This window comes from Mytilus galloprovincialis, chromosome 2 (genome assembly GCF_965363235.1).
Source record: "Mytilus galloprovincialis chromosome 2, xbMytGall1.hap1.1, whole genome shotgun sequence".
NCBI lineage: Eukaryota > Metazoa > Mollusca > Bivalvia > Mytilida > Mytilidae > Mytilus > Mytilus galloprovincialis.
The window spans coordinates 85601858-85622048 of NC_134839.1; the positions used below are offsets into that span (position 1 = coordinate 85601858).

The 20191-nt window shown below is 32.5% G+C and overlaps 1 protein-coding gene across 2 annotated transcripts in view; it reads left to right on the top strand.

The window, feature by feature from the left end:
* LOC143064687 (uncharacterized) overlaps positions 1 to 20191 on the top strand; it is a 70500-nt gene that overhangs the window by 17482 nt on the left and 32827 nt on the right. Inside the window, exons 1-3 of one of the 2 annotated variants that reach the window (XM_076237706.1) lie at positions 9012 to 9542; positions 11856 to 12762; positions 13333 to 13481. In XM_076237706.1, coding sequence (XP_076093821.1) covers positions 11867 to 12762; positions 13333 to 13481 — 1045 coding nt within the window. In that variant the 5' untranslated portion in view covers positions 9012 to 9542; positions 11856 to 11866. Of the gene's footprint in view, positions 1 to 9011; positions 9543 to 11855; positions 12763 to 13332; positions 13482 to 20191 lie in introns of those variants that run through there. The other variant, XM_076237708.1, reaches the window with a different exon arrangement.

Consider the following 20191-nt stretch of genomic DNA (forward strand, 5'->3'; position numbering starts at 1 on the left):
AATATGAAAAAAACCTTAAGAAATCAATGGAAAAAGAATGGAGTAAATATCTTCAATTTCAACACGGAACTCAATCACTTGCCTTCCGTCACATTTTGTGTATTAGTCAATAATTTGCTCTCAAATGATATATGAAATTACTACCTTTTTCGCTATTATATACACATATTTTCAATTAAAGTGCACTGATATATGCCACATACTTTGTTTGTATATGTTTATATTCTATGTTTTTTCGTTATAAAACATCAAATATACTTTGTCAGGAAAGTCTTATTGTAAAATCAAAATAATTGACGGATAGTTTCAGTAAATATTCCGTGATATGTCAAGTCCTTTGCAACTTGCTCCATTAAGTTCAAAGAAAAGACAAAAGTCGTTACATTTAATGCAGTGCATAATAATAAAAAAAAAAAAAAACTCGATTGAAATTTTGAGTCAATTTACCAGTTTAGGGAAGTCGATTTTTGTATCTGCATTGCATAAAAGATTGAATGAGGTGAACATCAAGCTTTTTCATGCAATAGCTGTTAATTTGAAGAAATCCGTGCAGGCAGTTTATCATCGTTCATGCTACAAAACTTACACAAGTAAACATATTTGTTCCCCCTTTTAGAGCGAGAAAGCTTAATATTTAATAACGATATACAATTATCTGACTGTTGTCCCTCAGTTTCGGGTATTTGTACACGCCAGTCTAGAATGCAGTCGTTAAGGGGACGACCATTTGATATTCTGGGGGGGGGGGGGGCAGGAGGATTTGTTTTTGATCGGTTATTTATTTTTGCAAACTAAGAGGACAGATTATTCATTTTCTGCACTATTGAAGCAAGATTTTTCATTTTCATTAAAGCAAGGGACTGATTATTCATTTTCACAACTATATTTTTGATATTCGAAAACATACAATTTTTTAAATGTTTTGTTTATAAATAATACATATAGTATAGTCAAGTCATTATGTAACATTTAATTAGATTAACCATCCCCCTCTACAGAAATGAATCTTTTAAATTCCCAACTGCATATACACATAGTATTAAGTTTAGTTATAACTGGGCACTTTTAAATGTTTTGGCAAACCTACTACGCCGAGCGGAGCGAGGCAAAAATTTTTTTGAAGGGTTTTGGAGCCACTGAAGGCCCAAGAAGCTATATAACAAATGATGCAAAATCATGCTTTCTGGGTGTTCGGAAGACCCTTTCATAATCTGAAAATGAAGTTTTGTTTTAATAATTTTTTGTCAATATTTTGGTCTCAAAGCAAAATGTATAAATTCAGTGTTAGACTGAAGTTTCTAGGGAAAACATCAAAAGACCAATGTGCCTGATAAAGCAAAAATAGAATTCACATAGTTAAGCCTGTGGCTGCTGTTTTTTTTTTTTAAACTCATGATCAAGTGCATAACAAAATTACTAGATTACAAAAGGAATGCAACACTAACAGAATACAGAAGGGCAATCAATGAACAAAAGACAAATAAATAAGAAACATTGATCCCGAAAAATCAGGGCTATAAGTCTGAGGGAAAACAGAACTTTCTTCTTGCAAGGCCGTGAACACAATTTGATATGGAGACAAGCGTTTGGTTTTGAAATTTCCTACATGGAGTTACGGCCCTGTTAAAATAAAGGTGAGGTAAGGTTTCCTGAGACAATATACTTCAAGTTAAATAAAACCAATTTTCAGACATTTCAAGTATATTTAAATAATATTTATACTTTTGTTATTAAAAAATTTAGGAAGTGTTTCCCGATTTTTTTGGGGGAAAAAGATGAATTTATGAAGAATCTGGTGCCATCTCATACTTTCGATTAGACCTGCTGAGTTATTTATTTTCTATACATTGCAAGTCAGGTAATTTATTTTCAAACTACCACAGAACAAACCATTTATTTTTGTGATTATCAAGGCTGAGTTATCTATTTTCAAAATCCTCCTGCCCCCCCCCCCCCCCCCCCCAGAATATCAAATGGTCGTCCCCTAAACTGGAGCGCTTGTATATTTTGTTGCAACAAAACATTTTAGAAAGATAAAAAAATACTCAAGTTTGAATCAGATGAGCGTATTTAAAATGTTTTATCCGTGTCAGATAAAGTTAAAGTTGAAATAGTTTCCCGTCCATCTTTTAAACTTCATTCACTCTGTCATTTTGGTTGCATTACAAATTATTTGCTAAAAACGTAAAAAAAACAAAATCCAAACCCGTGGAAGCAGATATCTCAAAACACGATACTGCTTTTAGTAATTTTATTTTGGCTATTGACAACGATTTAATGGTCATTCCTCATGACACCGTTACTCGATAAATATAGATCATTTCTTCCGGCTGATTCTAATTTAAAATATTCTACATGTAAAATGCAGTCTAAACTAATTTATTTCTATAGAAATTCAGTTGTCAAACAACTTCAACAAGTTCAAGGCAAATATAACATAATATTTAGTAGCAAAATAACTATTTAAGATGCCATATAAGCTTCTAGTCAATTGAAAACTGACCTCAAAAACTCAATGTCAACTGTAATAGACACAAATAACGGACAGATATTTCATTCCGCTGCAAGTTTACTTAGAAAAGACATCGAAACTCTAAAGAAGACTACCCAACTTCGGATGAATTGTCTCTTCCTTCTTAATTAAGCCAATGCCTTCGTATTTATTGCAATTCATTTTATGGTTACTCAATGAAAATGCATACAGCCAAGACTATTCTCAGGAAATGGCACCAGAGAAATTGTGGAAATGCTAAGCAATTGTTGAGGCAATCGTTTTTGTTTTACTCCTTTTCATTTAGGATTGGCTTTACAAATGTACCATGAGTTTGGTTCAAAACACCTTGTTGAAACATTGAATGTTTTGCCAACCATGAAATTGAGCGAATTCAAGATAGTACGTACGTCTCGTATAATGTTTCCCCAGCATCTTTGCAGACAAGCATATGGATGTCATCACACCTTCCTAAACCCCCTTTTAGATCTCTTTTAAAATCTTGGATGAATTGATAGGGATGGTTTGAAGCTGGTATTTTTTTAGGAACAAATGTCTTCGGACTTCCTACAATACCTTGTCTGTACTTGTATAGAAAAACTCAAAATAACGTGTTTGCTTTGAGCGGAACCTTTCATGTGCAGACCTGTGGCCATGAGTGAAATGTGTAGAAATATTAAAACATGTCTTGTGACGGTTGATGAAAATGAAGATGATGGAGATAACGGTTGATTTTGGTATAAAGCTTGTTGCACTGGTACACACGGTTCCAGTCCCGAGGTTAGGGGAGTGTTGGCGTGCCCTTGAAAAAGTTAAACCCCGCCAATATCTGTATGTGTCTGTTTCAAGTCACGAGACGGTAATGCAGTGTTTGTCGTTTGCTTCTATATACTATATTTGTTTCTTTCTTATTTATTTTGTACATTAATCAGGTCGTTAGATTTTTTGTTTGTTTTACATTATTCATTTCGGGAATTGAAGACTATGCAGTATGAATTTAACTCCTTGTTGAAGCTTGTACGGGACCTATAATTGTTTTATGTCTTATTTGGTCTCATTTGGAGAGTTGTCTCATTTGCAATCATATCACATCTTCTTTTTTTTTTTTATGGAATACTTTTGAAGTTTGGGGTACGTTGCAAGGGATAAAAGGGGGGATATAGTTACAAAACCTATAATGTAATAGATATTAACCAGAGTTAAATACACAACAAAAGATAATACTATGGTAGCAGTAATAATTGTGAAAAAAACAACCAAAAAGCAACGAGTAGTCTATAAAAAAAACTGAAGTATCCGCAAATTCAATTTGAGGTCATATTTGACTGTAGTGTTCTATGGCTTTGGTTTGATGACTCACCCACTATGATAGTCTAAAAAATAATTTTAAAGTATTGTCCTGCATGACACTTGATTTTTACCTGAAATTGATATTTTTCATAAGGTTAAGGTGCTCTAAACATTTTATAGGTTGAAAAATTGATTTTTGAAGTTTTGTTTATAAAAAGGTCGTTTTAGAATTTTTTTTGATAAAAAAATCTCAATGATTAAGGTTTATGTATAAAAATAAACATTATTTAAGCCAAAACAGTATCATTTGTATATAGGTAGAGTTTAGAAATAGAAAAAAATGTCAAAATTGAAACCCTCCCAAACTTTCACAGATTTTTACATATGACCTTTGACCTCAATTTAAAAAAAATGTGACCATATCAAGTCCTGACGACAGGCATATTATTATAGTGCACGATTTCATCTTTCCAATGATATATTATGTAGGTGTGTGTTCGATGGGGAGATTAAATTCCAAAAAATCTGCCTTCAGTCACCGCACCATATCCAAGAATTTGTTGCATTTAAGGGAGGCAACTCGAATTTGTTATCAAGAATCAAGGGAAATAACTCCATTTGCAAATGAGTTACGCTTGTGCACGCCGGTACATTCTTCTATCAGAAAAACAAAACTTTGATCTCAATTGATATGACCCTGTGATATAAACCGCCCCCATGGTTAAGTTGTATTTGAAATAATTTTCAATTTTCAATAATAGTTATTTTCATGACTTTCATTCTGATGGTAAAATATTTATAAAAGGAAGATTTTATATTATTGCCAATGAAACAGTTATCCGTCCACGAAGACTTACGTAAAAGATGTGAACAATAATAGCAAATAAACTTTTTATTTGTGTATTTTTTATGTTGATGTTGATATAAGCTTGAAAATAGTTAAATTAAAAAGACAGTAAGAGAATGCAGACACCATGACTAAATTCATCAATTATCAATTAATGAATCTAGAATATGTGGAAAAAAGTGTAAAAATCTTTTTTTTTTTAAATTCACTTTAAGATTCAGTATGTTTCAATGTATAAAGTTGCACTGCTTAGCTCCACCTTTGCACAATGTATACTTTTCTTTGGACAAACACATGACCTTTCTATATATATTTAACAAATATCAGCTGAATCTAAATTCAAAAAAGATAATACCTATATCTAAACAAAACAATGTGCTTTAATGTGCAAGTTCAGTCCTTTTTTTTTTTTTTTTCCGATGAGGTCCTCGACTCCTTGCTTTCACATAATTATGCATTTCTTTCTGTAAAGTACCATATTCTCAAATAAAAAAGCGTCATAAATTAATGTGTGTGAAGATAGATAAACAAGTCCATGAAATAAAACCAGCACGACCACTGTAATTTTACACATTCACTGATTATCACCTACATGTGCCATTCTTTTTATAGTTTTATTCCAGGTGACCAGCGCCTGCTGGGGACACTTCAGGTAACACACTATCATGTCATAATTCACGTGTACATGCTTTACGTAGATGTCAAGTAACTAAAAACAATTTCTTAAATAAGTTTTCATCTGATTAAGGTATAAACGCAATTAAATGAAGGAATTTATAAACACACATAATAATAATATTATGTCTTATAATTAAAGAACATCCATAATTTTCATTTTCTGTAAGTTATATGTTGTCAGTAATAAAAGAAAAAAAAACACTATATATGCATGCATTATTCTGTGAAACATGATCTATAACATATTATACACAGACTACTGTCTTGCTGAAATTATATCAACAAATAAATTGTACCTCTGATGCGATATTGTGCAAAAATAACTATTTTTTAATAACATAATTACGGGGGTTATCATCATGATATTTTGAAATAAAAAGTACCATATTATTCCTCATTTGTTCCCGTTTTTCATGATCTAAGGGAAAAATTTACATTCCTAATGCAAGTTTTATTAATTTATTTTTAAAAAAGTGCCATATACAAATAATTCAATAATGTCTCTATATGGACAGTCAATTTTTTCATTCTGCATTACTTATTTTCAAATAAAAAAATACGGGTCATTCATTAACTTTATTTTAATTTTGAAAACATTGTTTGAAAGACAATAGAATTGTTTTGTTCACTATCACAGGGAAACTAATGAAAAGTTTACTGTATTCATGCTACAATCATTAAAAGAAATATATCCTTAATAATCTATACGAATTTTTCATTTTCCTTATTGTCTGATACTAATTAAATCTAACGCATGCGCGGCAGGGGAGGGACACATTCTTGGATATGTATAATTATTGTTACAATATACTTCCGACTTTGACTTTTCCAATGGAGAAATCGGCGATTCGCCTTTTAGATGCAAACTTCAAATTATACAGTTTTAATTGGGTGATTGATGTTTGAGGTCATGTATATTCAAAACGACCACAATTGACCATACATCAATATATATGTTCTGTAGATTTGGTCAACTAGGATGAAGTGAGTCAGGATCCCAAGCTAGGTGTTGCGTTTGTCAAGCGTATACCTGTTCGCTACACGAACGTACTATATATGTGTATGTTACAAGCCGGCATGGCAAAACGCTACAGATACGTTTGAGACACATTTAGTGCACGTTGTATACGCCTCAAGATCGTTCGACATTTACTTGTTCTTGGACGTATGCGGGGCGTGTTTGTAACATACGCCTGGCACAGTTTCAGCGCGCCGTGAACGTATAAAACGTTCCCTTGGCGTATCAAAAACGTATTCTGGTGTAATACCACTATTGATTTCCCCCTGTTAGCCTTTGTTAAATTTGCACCTTTCAAAAAATTGTGCAGAATTTATCTTTGTTTCAAATAAAGAATACTTGGCATGAGTAAATTTTTATCCTGTCCAGTGCTATAGAAAAATGTAACCCCAAGTTTCATAAATATTCCATAAAAATCACAAATGAAAAATAATGGTGCTTTGAAATACCCAAGATATATGTTCCCATTTGCTACCCCCTGGTACTGCTGAAGATAATAATACACTTATACACAAATAGTGACATGCGCATTGTATTGGCCGGACAAATAGTCCTGGTACTATTCGTCCGGCTAGCCGGACAAAATGTTTTTGACCCAGAAATGTGTTACTGCAATGAAATGTAGGAGAGTTGTAATGGGGGTACCTTCATGACGAATAACGGTAAAAAAATTTGCCAAATGACGTTAACAGTAATTTTTGGTGCATAACGATAAAATGTACACTTTCTTTTAGACGATAAAAAAATCTACTGATTTTGACGAATCACGATAATTATTCCCCAAACATTACGGTAACGATAATTGTCTGAGACCTCTGACGAATCACGATAAGGATATTTTGACAACTCACGATAAGTATATTTTGACGAATCACGGTAAAATTTTAAACAAATTGACGATAAAAATGCTTTTTAAAAAATAGCTGAAAATGACCGTTTGACGCCTGACAGTAAAGGGCATTACTACCCTCATGTAGGATTACTTACGTACAACTCTCAAATTCAAGGGAATATTTTCGACCTATTTTCGTATGCAACCGGACGTGACGTACTATGATTTGGTAGTATTACACTTACAAATATTTAACAAAAATTTCTCTGACATTTGTAGTGGCATACGTGCGTGGATTTTCAAAAAATACTAGCGTATTGGAAGCGTACGTCGGTGCTATACGCTGGTGTGTGACGCTGGTAATAGCGAGCCAACAAAATGTTTTTTGGAAGATTTTCAATTATTTGGGACCGGCCGATAAGTTTTCGTGTGTGATAAATTGATTGATTAATTGTTGGTGTTTTAATGCCACTTCTATGAGCCATTTTTTTGCTATTTCTTTGCGGCCATTATTTATTGGTGGAGGAAGCCGGAGTGCCCGGCACCGACCTCAGTCAAAAATGACAACTCACAATCTCAGTGTTGACTCTGGTTAATTAATGAAAACAGTAGGAGAACGACTTACAATGTAAACCATTCGGCCACCGATGCCCTGTGTGTCATAATCATAAAAAAAATCTCACCATTGATACCATGCAGGATTGAAATTTTGTATTTGCGCCAAACTTCGTGCAAAGCATTATCATTGATTGTTTCATAGCATTAAATAGAAAAGGGGGATTTTGTGGCAAATAAAATCAAGATTTTTGTGGAATATCCACATGCAGACTTTAAAAAAAGATTTTGGTTATAAATTTTTTAACATAGATTTACTCGTTTGTTGAACTATGATGTGCTAGCATTTATTGTTTACAAAAAGTCCCAAACAACCTTTAAATTAAAAAAAAAAAAAACGTGTACTTAGTCACTAAAGTCGAGCGCACACTTATCTAGAAGGTGTATATTTATATTTGTTTTAACCAATATCTTGTTTTAAGAATATATCTTTACCTAGCACTGCATGCAATAATCCTCTCTCCATCAAGTACCGAATTGCCAAATCATTTTAGAGTACACTGAGGGGAAAGGCTGTATATTATCTATAAAATTTCCATAGGGGGCCAAAATGTTTAAAGTCTGCCCCCCTTTTCCTTCTTATAATATACTGGCTAAATATGAAATGGTCGTCCACTCTATACACCTTCATGTATGCCCGTTTAAAGTGTGGGTGTTGGATAGTAAAAGCCAAGGCGAAAGACTCTAAAATGAATATCAGTCAAAGACAAACCGGTCGACACCATGACAAAAAACGAAAACGACCTAAGGAGGCAACCATTTAACTTCAAAAAGGGGAAGGTATTATTTTGTTTGTCTGAGTAAGGATTCTTTTTTCCACTTTTTCAATCAGTTCAACACTATCAAGATCTATTGATCAATCAAAGATATATTTTTCCAAGGATTTGTATAGGATTGTCTTAATTAATTACTATACAAATCCTTGATTTTTCCAAATATATAACACTATGAGGTATGGGGAAAATCTGGATTCAGAATATTTTTATTTTATCATCTGCTTGACCAGAACATTTTTTTCTTCAAATTAGGGATCAGAATATTTTCGTTAAAAAAACCCAAAACACCACCCTCCCCCTTTTTTCTCTAAAGACACAGCAACACGAAACCCAACAAAATCCAATGGGCTAACTATTAATAAACCTGCAGACATAGACAAGTCCATATGGAAAAGCATGGATCAATTATTGAACTCTGCTGAATTTGTAAAGTTTGTTGACTCGCGACACGTGTTGTAAAGTGAAAGTAGTCCGATTGTGTATGAATTTATCCAATAACAATGGCAATATTTTGGGTCAAGTTCAAGTTTAATAATTAGGGCAAAATAAGGAGGGATGTGAGATTCTAATCTCATTCTGCAGGGAGAAAAATTGGGCTATGAAAGACGACGAAAAAAAAAACATGTTCGAAGATTGACTTACACTGGTTAACCTCGAACGACACAAAACCACTGACTGCACCAGCCGGCACACCGACATAAACGTTACACACAATGTCAAGTTCAAGTCTATTTACACATGTTTCATAAGGGGGAAAAAAATCAAATAATATATTAATTCTGACAAGATTCGAGATACCCTGTCTATAACAAAAAAAAAAAAAAAAAAAATGAGTAAGTATTTCGAAAATCTGTTTTTTTATGCTAGGGCCTTGTATATTTTTATTAATCTTGTCATTATTGACCTATATTCTCCAATATTGTCCCAGATTTTTGACATGAAGTTGAACAGACCAACTGGATTTTTGTAACTGCATGAGGAACACCGCATAACATGTACTCTTAAGTATACAACATATAAGGTCATGACATTTAATGAAAATAAAACTTTAATAATACAGTGGCGGATCCAGGGGGGGGGGGGGGGGGGGGGGGGTTTCCAGGGGTTGGAACCCCCCCTTTTTTTTGGCCGATCAATGCATTTGAACGGGAGCATATAGTTGGAACCCCCCCTTTACTCTGGGTTGGGAACCCCCCTTTTTAAAATGGCTGGATCCGCCACTGTAATACATATATGCTTTAAGTCTATTTTACAGTATAGTATAAAATATATTGTATATAATATATGACACTGTTTTTTCCCCCATTGCCAATATTTTATTACTATTGACAACATCTAGTGCCTGTGGTTGAGGTTAAAAAAAAAGGCAGTGGCTATTTTCCCGGCTCTGGTTGAAATATCTTAATATCCATAGAAATGGCTATTTTACCAACACAAGCAATATAGTGAATTTGTTATTTTGCAAGTTCTGCTTATTTAATATTTACTTTTGAAAAGTACTATGAAAGAGTGCACTGTCAACATAAAAGAATCAAATAATTACTGATATATACCAGTAGATTAAGAAATAGTTGATGCAAGCTATACTTTGTGGTAGTTTTAATATGGGTAGACATTATATTTGTGATTATTTTTGGTCGAGGGAATATAATGCCTAGTTTTTTGCCTACCCATGTTAAAACTGCAATAAAGTATAGCTTGCTTAATTATTTCAATTCTGATTAGGACAATTAAGGTAATTTCTATGTCCAATGTGTATAAGTGTAGAGCTTTTGTAAATTGTGTAGGCAATTCCATCAACCTCCCTTTATGTTTGTAAATAAGCAAATGACTGGCAATGTGATTTTTCAGAGGGAGTAGTTTGAACAGCCAGCATGAACAGGTGTCATATCTGGGTCAAATATGTTAATTTCGAATTGCAACACATAGTCATAATAAATTATTAGTAACAACATGTGCATCATTCAAGAGTTTGGATACGCGAAGTGTTTTAAGTTATTGAAATTTATCAAATGCATGCCAATTTGATCAAATTCATTATTTATCAGTAGTCGATATACACATGTGCAAACAAATTTTATAAGATTTAGAGCATGGGTTTATTCACAAAGTAAAAGAAGCACTTCATATATTAGAATAAGAAAACAGCTAACCATTTTTAAGACACATAAAAATTGTTTAAAAAACATTTATCAGTCAAAGTGTAAATAACTATTAAGAAATCATAACAAGAAAAAAAAAATTAGAAAAATATAATAAAAAATAATGCCAGCAAAATAACATTTTCTATTTTACCAGCAACAGATTCACTATATATTGCTGGTGCTGGTAAAATAGCTATTTCTATAGAAATAGGCTTTTGTGCCAGCTTGAATAAAGATATTTAATCAGAACCAGCAAAATAGCCACTGCCTAAAATAAAGGTATCATTCATTTCCATAACAGGGCAAAAAAGCTTGAAATGTCGAGATCTTCCCACGATTTCCAATCTCGCCGAGATAAAGACTTTTTGTGCTAACGCGGTGTAAAGCTAATAACAATCAATCAAACCATTCCAATCAGATTGTCAGACAACTCATTATGGGAGTTGCTGCCAATAAATGATGACAATTTTTTCATTTTTGCCAATTATCTTGAAAACTCTTAGATAGATAGGTCATTGAAGGTAGAAACTATTGTCCATTCTGCAAATATATAGAAGTCAAATGGACAATATATATATATGCAGCTGAGTTTGCATTGTAAATTTTCAGTACATGTTTTAGATTTAGAAATTATTTTTAGATAAAACTTAAAAGACTTGCTCTTTATAATGCATTTTTATGTTGAATAAGTTATTTTCTTTATACATATATTGACCTCCAGAATATGTTATCTGTTTTATCTTTAAAACAACACAGTTTTAAATGTGTGTGTTATTGTTTTATTTTTCAGATTTTTAGTGGACATGCCTTTAATAGCTTCCTAACCCCTTATCCTTTTGCAAAATTCTATTATTACATTAGAAGCAAAAAAAGTAACAACAGGATATTAATATAAAAAAAGAAGATGTGGTATGATTACCAAGGAGACAAACTCTCCACAAGATATCAAAATGACACAGAAATTAACTACTATAGGTCACCGTATGGCCTTCAACAATGAGCAATGCCCTGCCCATACCACATAGTAAGCTATAAGAGGCCCCGAAATGACAATGTCAAACAATTCAATTGAGAAAACTAATGTTTATCATTGCTTAACCAGTTAGTTATAGTTATTTGCAGGAAAGCATATAATCACTGTTATTACAAAATGTTTCTTTACAGATTGATCAAACATGGAGTCTGGATCTGCTGATGAGGATGCAGAGAGTCTGTTCCAAAATCTCAAATTGAAAAGAAAGCGTTTGAATCATTTAATGACTAATGATGGATATTTCAAATCGGACACTGGTTCAACAACGGATGGTTCAGATAGTGGATACATTAGTAGTGAATGTTTAAGCTTAGATAATAAGAAGATTAAAGACAGACAAAACATCTTCAAGCCTCCACTCAACACTGCAGCTAGGCCTTTAAGACCAAATAGTACCAGCTGCCATGTCAGGGGCAGCATTTCATCTGTCTCATTAGACCAAAAAGATTCTCATGCTTCAATATGTGTGAAATCACCAAAAGGAGAAAAGTCCTTTTCACAAGAAGACCTGTCAAAATTGTGCACTTTGCCATCATCTCACTATGTTTCTGTACCAGGATTGTTTATTGTTCCTGGACATAAAAATATATTAGGTCATCCATTGACACCTTGTCCAGTAACTCTAGCTCAGGAAGGAGATGGCAATACACAGCAGCCTGAAGTTCATCTTCTATCAGCTCTCCCTAAAGGATATGTCTTAGCCATGGTGCCAGAAAGTAAGAGTTTGGATCTAGTTAGTCAGGGTTGTAGACCTGTAGTGAGTAATATGTCCAAAAGCTTACTGGCTGAAAAGCTTAACCAGAAACAACAAAATGGCCCAGATCTGACATGTAATAAGGAAAAAAAACAAGATTATTCTTTTATTCATCATTATATTAACAATGAATTTGAATATAGTGGTGTTTTAAAGGAGAATGAAACAGATTCCTTAAATACAACGACAGATAACACAGACTTTGATACCTCAGACCAATTACTTTGTGCTATCTGTAATGACAAGGCTTCAGGAATTCATTATGGCATGGTTACATGTGAAGGGTAATATATTATAAATTTTAGCTAAACATTACCTCTTGTAAAATCCTTTTATAAAATTAGTTCTGAACAGAATTTTCATTATTGTGACTTTTTTAAACTCGCATGCAAATGAATTTTACACAAATGATTGATTATTATTATCTTTTGACTTTCATATTTGTATCATCTCTGAAATTCTGGGTAAAAGATTAAACCAGACCAGTGAAAGGTGTCCGTAAGTCTGTAAAAATTTGCCCCTCCACTCTTGTTTTTTTGTTCTCAAGGATAAACAATCTTTTATTGGTTAGGCTAAGAGTTTATTCATTACTGTTTATCAGTATATTGATTACTGTGCTTATCTGAAAGGTTTTGCCCTTTAACAATATCAATTGCTAAAATGTTTCACCAAACCATCTCTTTAAACTAATCAACTGGTGTCTGGTAATCCAGTTTAGCTCATAGCCAGTGAAAGGTTGTTAGTATGAAGCAAATGCAGTGTAATAAAAAACTTACTGAATGATTCTTTCGAAATTTTATTTTGATGTAAAAGCGTTGTAATTTTTTTGATATTTTTTTGTTTTGTTTTTGCAGGTGTAAAGGATTTTTTAAGAGAACAGTACAAGGAAGGAGAATCTATAAATGTTCAGGAAAAGAAGACTGTGCCATGAATAGACTGCTTAGGAATCGATGTCAATATTGTAGATTCAAAAAGTGTCTGAAAGTTGGAATGGTCTTATCAGGTAAAGTTTTGTTTACCTCCTTTGCCTATAACATTTCACATGTATATTATGGCATAAATGCCCACTTATATTAGCTTTAAAATTAACAAGAGGTCAAAATGCAAGTTATTGTCAAATACCATAAATACTGTGAAAGAACTGTGAAAGATGACACTTGTAAACCTGATATTGAATGATCGATAGATAAATGATCATCAGATGTGTTAATATTAGGCCTAGAAAAAAACAGAAAGAGAGAATCTGTAGTCAAGTTAAAAAAATTTAGTCAGATTTTTCTTAGGAACTACAATATAAGGGTTTCAGGGTTTATATAAGTCAGCTTCACCATGTGATGCATTTTCAGGTTATCACTCAACAACTTCCTGTTTACCGAAATATTTGGGCTGGGTATCATCAAGGATTTGTATAGTTAGAAGGATTGGAATCTCACGGTTTATTGTAATCTCTTCCGCGGCGAGACTTCGGTACTCCCCACTATTACTTCTACTACTACTCGTCACTTACGATATCGGAACGTGATTTTTTTGTACACATGCATCAAGTTGTGTTCTTATTTTTGTCACGTATAGACAATGTTGTAATGGTTAAGGACTTTATTCATTCTTTTAAAATGTAATTATTTTTGATTTTCACTCAAGTTTCAATTGACGAAAAAGCATAATTTAACTGTTTTATTTGATGGAAGGTGTATAATGACAGTTGACAGTGTGTTTGTATGTTAACTTCTGTAATTTTTTATTTTCAGTCAATTGTCAAAGAAATTTAAAAAAATTCTTTTTCTTGTAAATTATGTCATTATAGCTATACAATGCATCTTCGGTAACCATCAATCTCGGGAAACAGGTGCAAAACAATTTTTGTGGCAAAAAAGAACTGACCACACATTTCAGGACGAATTACTGCATTGCGTTTTATACATATGTCAGTGGCTAGTCATTATCATAAGTTTGGAACAAGTACTGTTGAAGAGGGAGCCCACTGGTAAACCCTATAAAACTGCCTCTGCATGTTACTGTAGCCGGTTTCAATCATCTTAAACATATAGGCATAAAAGAAACGTTAGCCAGTGTGTTATAAATTATCAATGCAAGCAAATTTTTTTAATTGTACTAATAACATTACATCTTTAAATGCACTTTTGTTTCTCATCAGAGCACTTTCATCAATTTGTGCATGAATTAATAGGGCAACTTTATAGTGTCAGCTCTCTGTCATACATGTACCGCCTCTCAAGTAGTCAGTCATGAAATTATTCCTGATTATGTATAATACAGAAATTAACTTGAAAAGAGTGACTTGTCATATATCAAAGAAGACTATCTTTTTCTGATTGTACATTGGTACACTTTCATATTAGGTACCACTGGCGGATCTAGAAATTTACATAAATGGGGGCCCACTGACTGCCTAAGGGGGGGCCGCTCCAGTCACGCTTCAGTGATTCCCTATATTAAGCAACCAAATTTTTTCTGAAAAAGGGGGGCCCGGGCCCCCTAAATCCGCCTCTGGGTACGTAACAGCAGTTTACATCAAGTATTAAAACAAAAGCAATACTTTTCTGTCTGTAACTTTCATGCTTTCTAGGTCTAGACTGTAGCGTCTATAGATATTTATCAATAAATGTCTTTGTAAACATAACTAAAATGTTTATTGTCTAACAGAAGATACTTTTTGTACAATTTTGCCTTGTATTGACTTTATAGCGCACAATTACTAATATACATGTACAACACTGACTTTTGTCTATCAAGGATAGATTGAATAATTGCTTACCGGTACTTCAACATCATTTGATCTTTGGTAAACTGAACTGTCTCATTCGATTGACAATCATACCACATCTCTTTACTCTTAGGTCTTAACTTCAAATTTGGTATAAAAACTATTTTTACAATAAATGACTTTGTTAACATGTACATGATAACTATAAAATGGTTATTGTCTAACAGAAGATACTTTTTGTACAATTTTGCCTTGTACATGTATTGACTTTATAGCTCACAGTTACGAATATACATGTAAAACGATTTTTATAGATTAAATAATTGCTTACATCAACATCATTTGTTTCTTTGGTGAACTGAGCTGTCTCATTCGATTGGCAATCATACCAGATCCCGCATCTCTTTACTGTTATGTCTTAATTTTAAATTTGGTACAAAAACTATTTTTTGTGCATGTATTACGTATGGGCTGTTGGTTTCATGTGATAATATTTAACGACCTGCTATGCTGCATGGGTTTTGTTGATGGTGGTTGACATACATTCATTAATTCAATCATTGTACATGTAGACTACTAGTTTTTAAAATCTTCATTTGATATTGGATGGATAGTTGTCTTTTTTCAATCATATCCCATGTCTCCTTGCTTATTTTACTACACATACATAACAGATTATTTTATTAATTTAGAGTTTATTAAGAATTCTAGAAAGTAGATCAATATGCATTTTCAATTTCAACTGAGATTGTGTTATGCAAAACATAAATACCACTATCTGTTGTGTCCAATGTCATGGTAATTTGAGTAGATATTATTTCTATTTTTTTTTTATATCATTTGTTGGCCAATGGTAATCATTATATGAGTACATCATAACACTACATTGACCATTCTGGAATGACAACACTGGATCAACCATTCCGGAATGGTAACAGTACATTGACCATTCTGGAATGACAACACTGGATCAACCATTCCGGAATGGTAACAGTACATTGACCATTCTGGAATGGCAATACTGGATCAACCATTCCGGAATGGTAACAGTACATTGACCATTCTGGAATGGCAATACTGGGTCAACCATTCTGGAATGGTAAAAGTACATTGACCATTCTGGAATGGCAATACAGGATCAACCATTCTGGAATGGTAAAAGTACATTGACCATTCTGGAATGGCAATACGGGATCAACCATTCTGGAATGGTAAAAGTACATTGACCATTCTGGAATGGGAACACTGGATCAACCATTCTGGAATGGTAAAAGTACATTGACCATTCTGGAATGGCAATACTGGGTCAACCATTCTGGAATGGCAATACTGGATTGACCATTCTGGAATGGTGACAGTACATTGACTATTATGGAATGGCAATATCACATTGACCAATTTGGAATGGTCTTAGGTCTGTTACTATATCGATCTTTCTTTGTTGCATCCTTGGAGTTTCATTTCTATCAGGTAACATACACAATGAAAATATGAGTAATAAACTGTTCAATTTTGTTTTCTGGTGGAGAGTTGTCTCATTGGTTATCATATCACATCTTCTTATTTCTATATTCAAACACTATACTTTTGAAAAAAAATTGAAATACCAGTGGAATATAATTAATGACTCTGAAACTTTGTAAAACTTGGAAAGTCGTAAACAAGTAATAGCAACAAATGGCAAAACTTGCATATAAACAGACTTAAACCATGAAATCTGCATTTTGGTCAACAGCATCATTTACAGAACCTGACTAATAACAAGAAATGACATACCAAAAAAGTACTTGAAGCTACTAAAACCTACTGGTACCAAAAAAAATATCCCTTTCAAGTGATAAATAGAGAACAATATGTATTTACACTTTGGGTATTCAGCTGAATTTTGTTTCCAAATGACCTCAGATTTGTCTCCAAATAACCTTTTGAATTGTGATGCATTTTTTTTACAGGAACTTGTGTGTTTTTCATTAATGGCGGATTAATTTGCATACTAGTGTAAATATGTCTATACTAGATATTCATATGTTTTGTATTCCCCTTCTTATTAACTATTTAGGCACAAACCATCCATTTTTCTTTTGGGATTTAATTTTTAAGAACAAACATTTTCTCTTTTAAATTAGATGCTTTTTGTGATAAAATAAAGTATCCAAGACTTTTTTTTTTAAATTTCCCCCCAAAATCTATGTCAATTAACCAACTATGTTTATTGTTTTCCTTATTAATTAATGTTTAAGAAAATCTAAGTTAAACCATTTAAAGATTATCAAAAGAATGACAAACCCACAAAACATTGAATGATCATTGCCTTAGTTAGAATTCAATATAAAATAAGATAAACACAGATATCTATGACTTTATAACACAAGAAGTTTATTTCCTTCTGTAAAACACAAAATTTTCCTGTGCAGTCATTATTTTTCATATTTTTATCTCTACAGTACATATAAAACATGCTAGTTTGATACAGAATAGTTTTACTTTGTATTACAAAATATATATATGAGATGAATAATTTACATATGTTGTAATTTTATTTCAACCATTGTACATTTTTTATGTACACATTTGGTTTATAAAATATTAAAAATTATTAAGATGGTATGTAACACTACAGGGAGACAACTCTTGAAAAATTAACTGAACGTTTTAATCTCTTTTTGAAAAAATTGTTTGTGCCTAAATAGTTTATAAGAAGGGGAATAAAAAACATATGAATATCTTGTATAGACATATTTACACTAGTATGCAAATTAATCCGCCATTAATGAAAAACACACAAGTTCCTGTAAAAAAAATGCATCACAATTCAAAAGGTTATTTGGAGACAAATCTGAGGTTATTTGGAGAAAAAATTCAGCTGAATACCCAAAGTGTAAATACATATTGTTCTCTATTTATCACTTGAAAGGGATATTTTTTTTGGTACCAGTAGGTTTTAGTAGCTTCAAGTACTTTTTTGGTATGTCATTTCTTGTTATTAGTCAGGTTCTGTAAATGATGCTGTTGACCAAAATGCAGATTTCATGGTTTAAGTCTGTTTACATGCAAGTTTTGCCATTTGTTGCTATTACATGTTTGCGACTTTCCAAGTTTTACAAAGTTTCAGAGTCATTAATTATATTCAACTGGTTTTTCATTTTTTTTTTCAATAGTATAGTGTTTGAATATAGAAATAAGAATATGTGATATGAAACCAATGAGACAACTCTCCACCAGAAAACAAAATTGAACAGTTTATTACTCATATTTTCATTGTGTATGTTACCTGATAGAAATGAAACTCCCACGATGCAAGAAAGACAGTGATGTTATGCTTAAGTACTGCTGCCAAATAAAGAAAGATACATATAGTAACAGACCTAAGACCATTCCAAATTGGTCAATGTGATATTGCCATTCCAGAATAGTCAATGTACTGTCTCCATTCCAAAATGGTCCATCCCATGTTGCCATTCCAGAATGGCCAATTCAGTATTGCCATTCCAGAATGGTTGATTCAGTATTGCCATTCCAGAATGGTCAATGTACTGTTACCATTCTGGAATGGTCAATGTACTGTTACCATTCTAGAATGGTTGATAATGGTTGATCCAGTATTGCCATTCCAGAATGGTCAATGTACTGTTACCATTCCAGAATGGTTGATCCAGTATTGCCATTCCAGAATGGTTGACCCAGTATTGCCATTCCAGAATGGTCAATGTACTTTTACCATTCCGGAATGGTTGATCCAGTATTGCCATTCCAGAATGGTCAATGTACTGTTACCATTCCGGAATGGTTGATCCAGTGTTGTCATTCCAGAATGGTCAATGTAGTGTTATGATGTACTCATATAATGATTACCATTGGCAAACAAATGATAAAAAAAAATAAACATTGGACACAACAGATAGTGGTATTTATGTTTTGCATAACACAATCTCAGTTGAAATTGAAAATGCATATTGATCTACTTTCTAGAATTCTTAATAAACTCTAAATTAATAAAATAATCTGTTACATGTACATCGTCAATATACATAGTACACTCAACACCAAGCAGATTTGAAGTATTAAATAAATCTGGCATGTAATGGAATTTAAAAAAAGATTTTCAATGATTTATTTTTTTTTATGTTAAAATATAGAAATAATACAATTTAACCCAGGTATCACATGATCATCTATAAAGTCACTATCAAAGTTCCCTACACACAAAGCGTAGCTTTCACGTATTGGTATAAGAGATTGAATGTTAATGATCCCATGAAACATTGTTGGTACATTTGTATATCCTCCATAAATGATATTCAGAGGAACATTCTGGTCAAAAGTGGCATTCAGTTGTACCGATACACTTGTATTTCTATTTCTATTTGAAGGCATGCCATATATATATATATATATATAAGTCTACATGATAAGTGCATGAATGGTCAACTGCTGTTGGCACACAACTGCTTAGACTTTTTTGGGGACTTGAATCCTTGTGCCTAGACTTTTCTTCTTAGCATTCACCAGTTTGAACATTTTGAAAAATACTGAAAAAAAAGGTGTAATATAGTTACATGTGGCAATAATAATACAATAGAATATGGCTTAAACAATTCAAATATCAAATATGTCCTTAAGGGCATACGATACAGTTTTGAACCTGTATTTACAAGTTGAAGAAAATTTGCATATAGGCTATTTTTTACCTGATTAAATCAAATATGTAATAAAAAATATACCTTCATGTGCTACTTTTTGAGTAAAATAAGGTCGAAATTTTGTATATTTGCTCAAAATTCAGATTTGTGTCCGTATTTTCTTTTTCGAAAGAAAGACATAACTTTTTTGTTTTAAAAGATAAACACAAAATGGTTTTTGTTAAATAATCGGTAATTTCTGCATTTTATAAGTATCATTAAAAATTATGCAATTTTTATTCCGAAATAACTCTATATTTATCAAATGTTCATGAATAGGGGAAAACACGTCATTTTTTGCTGCATGTT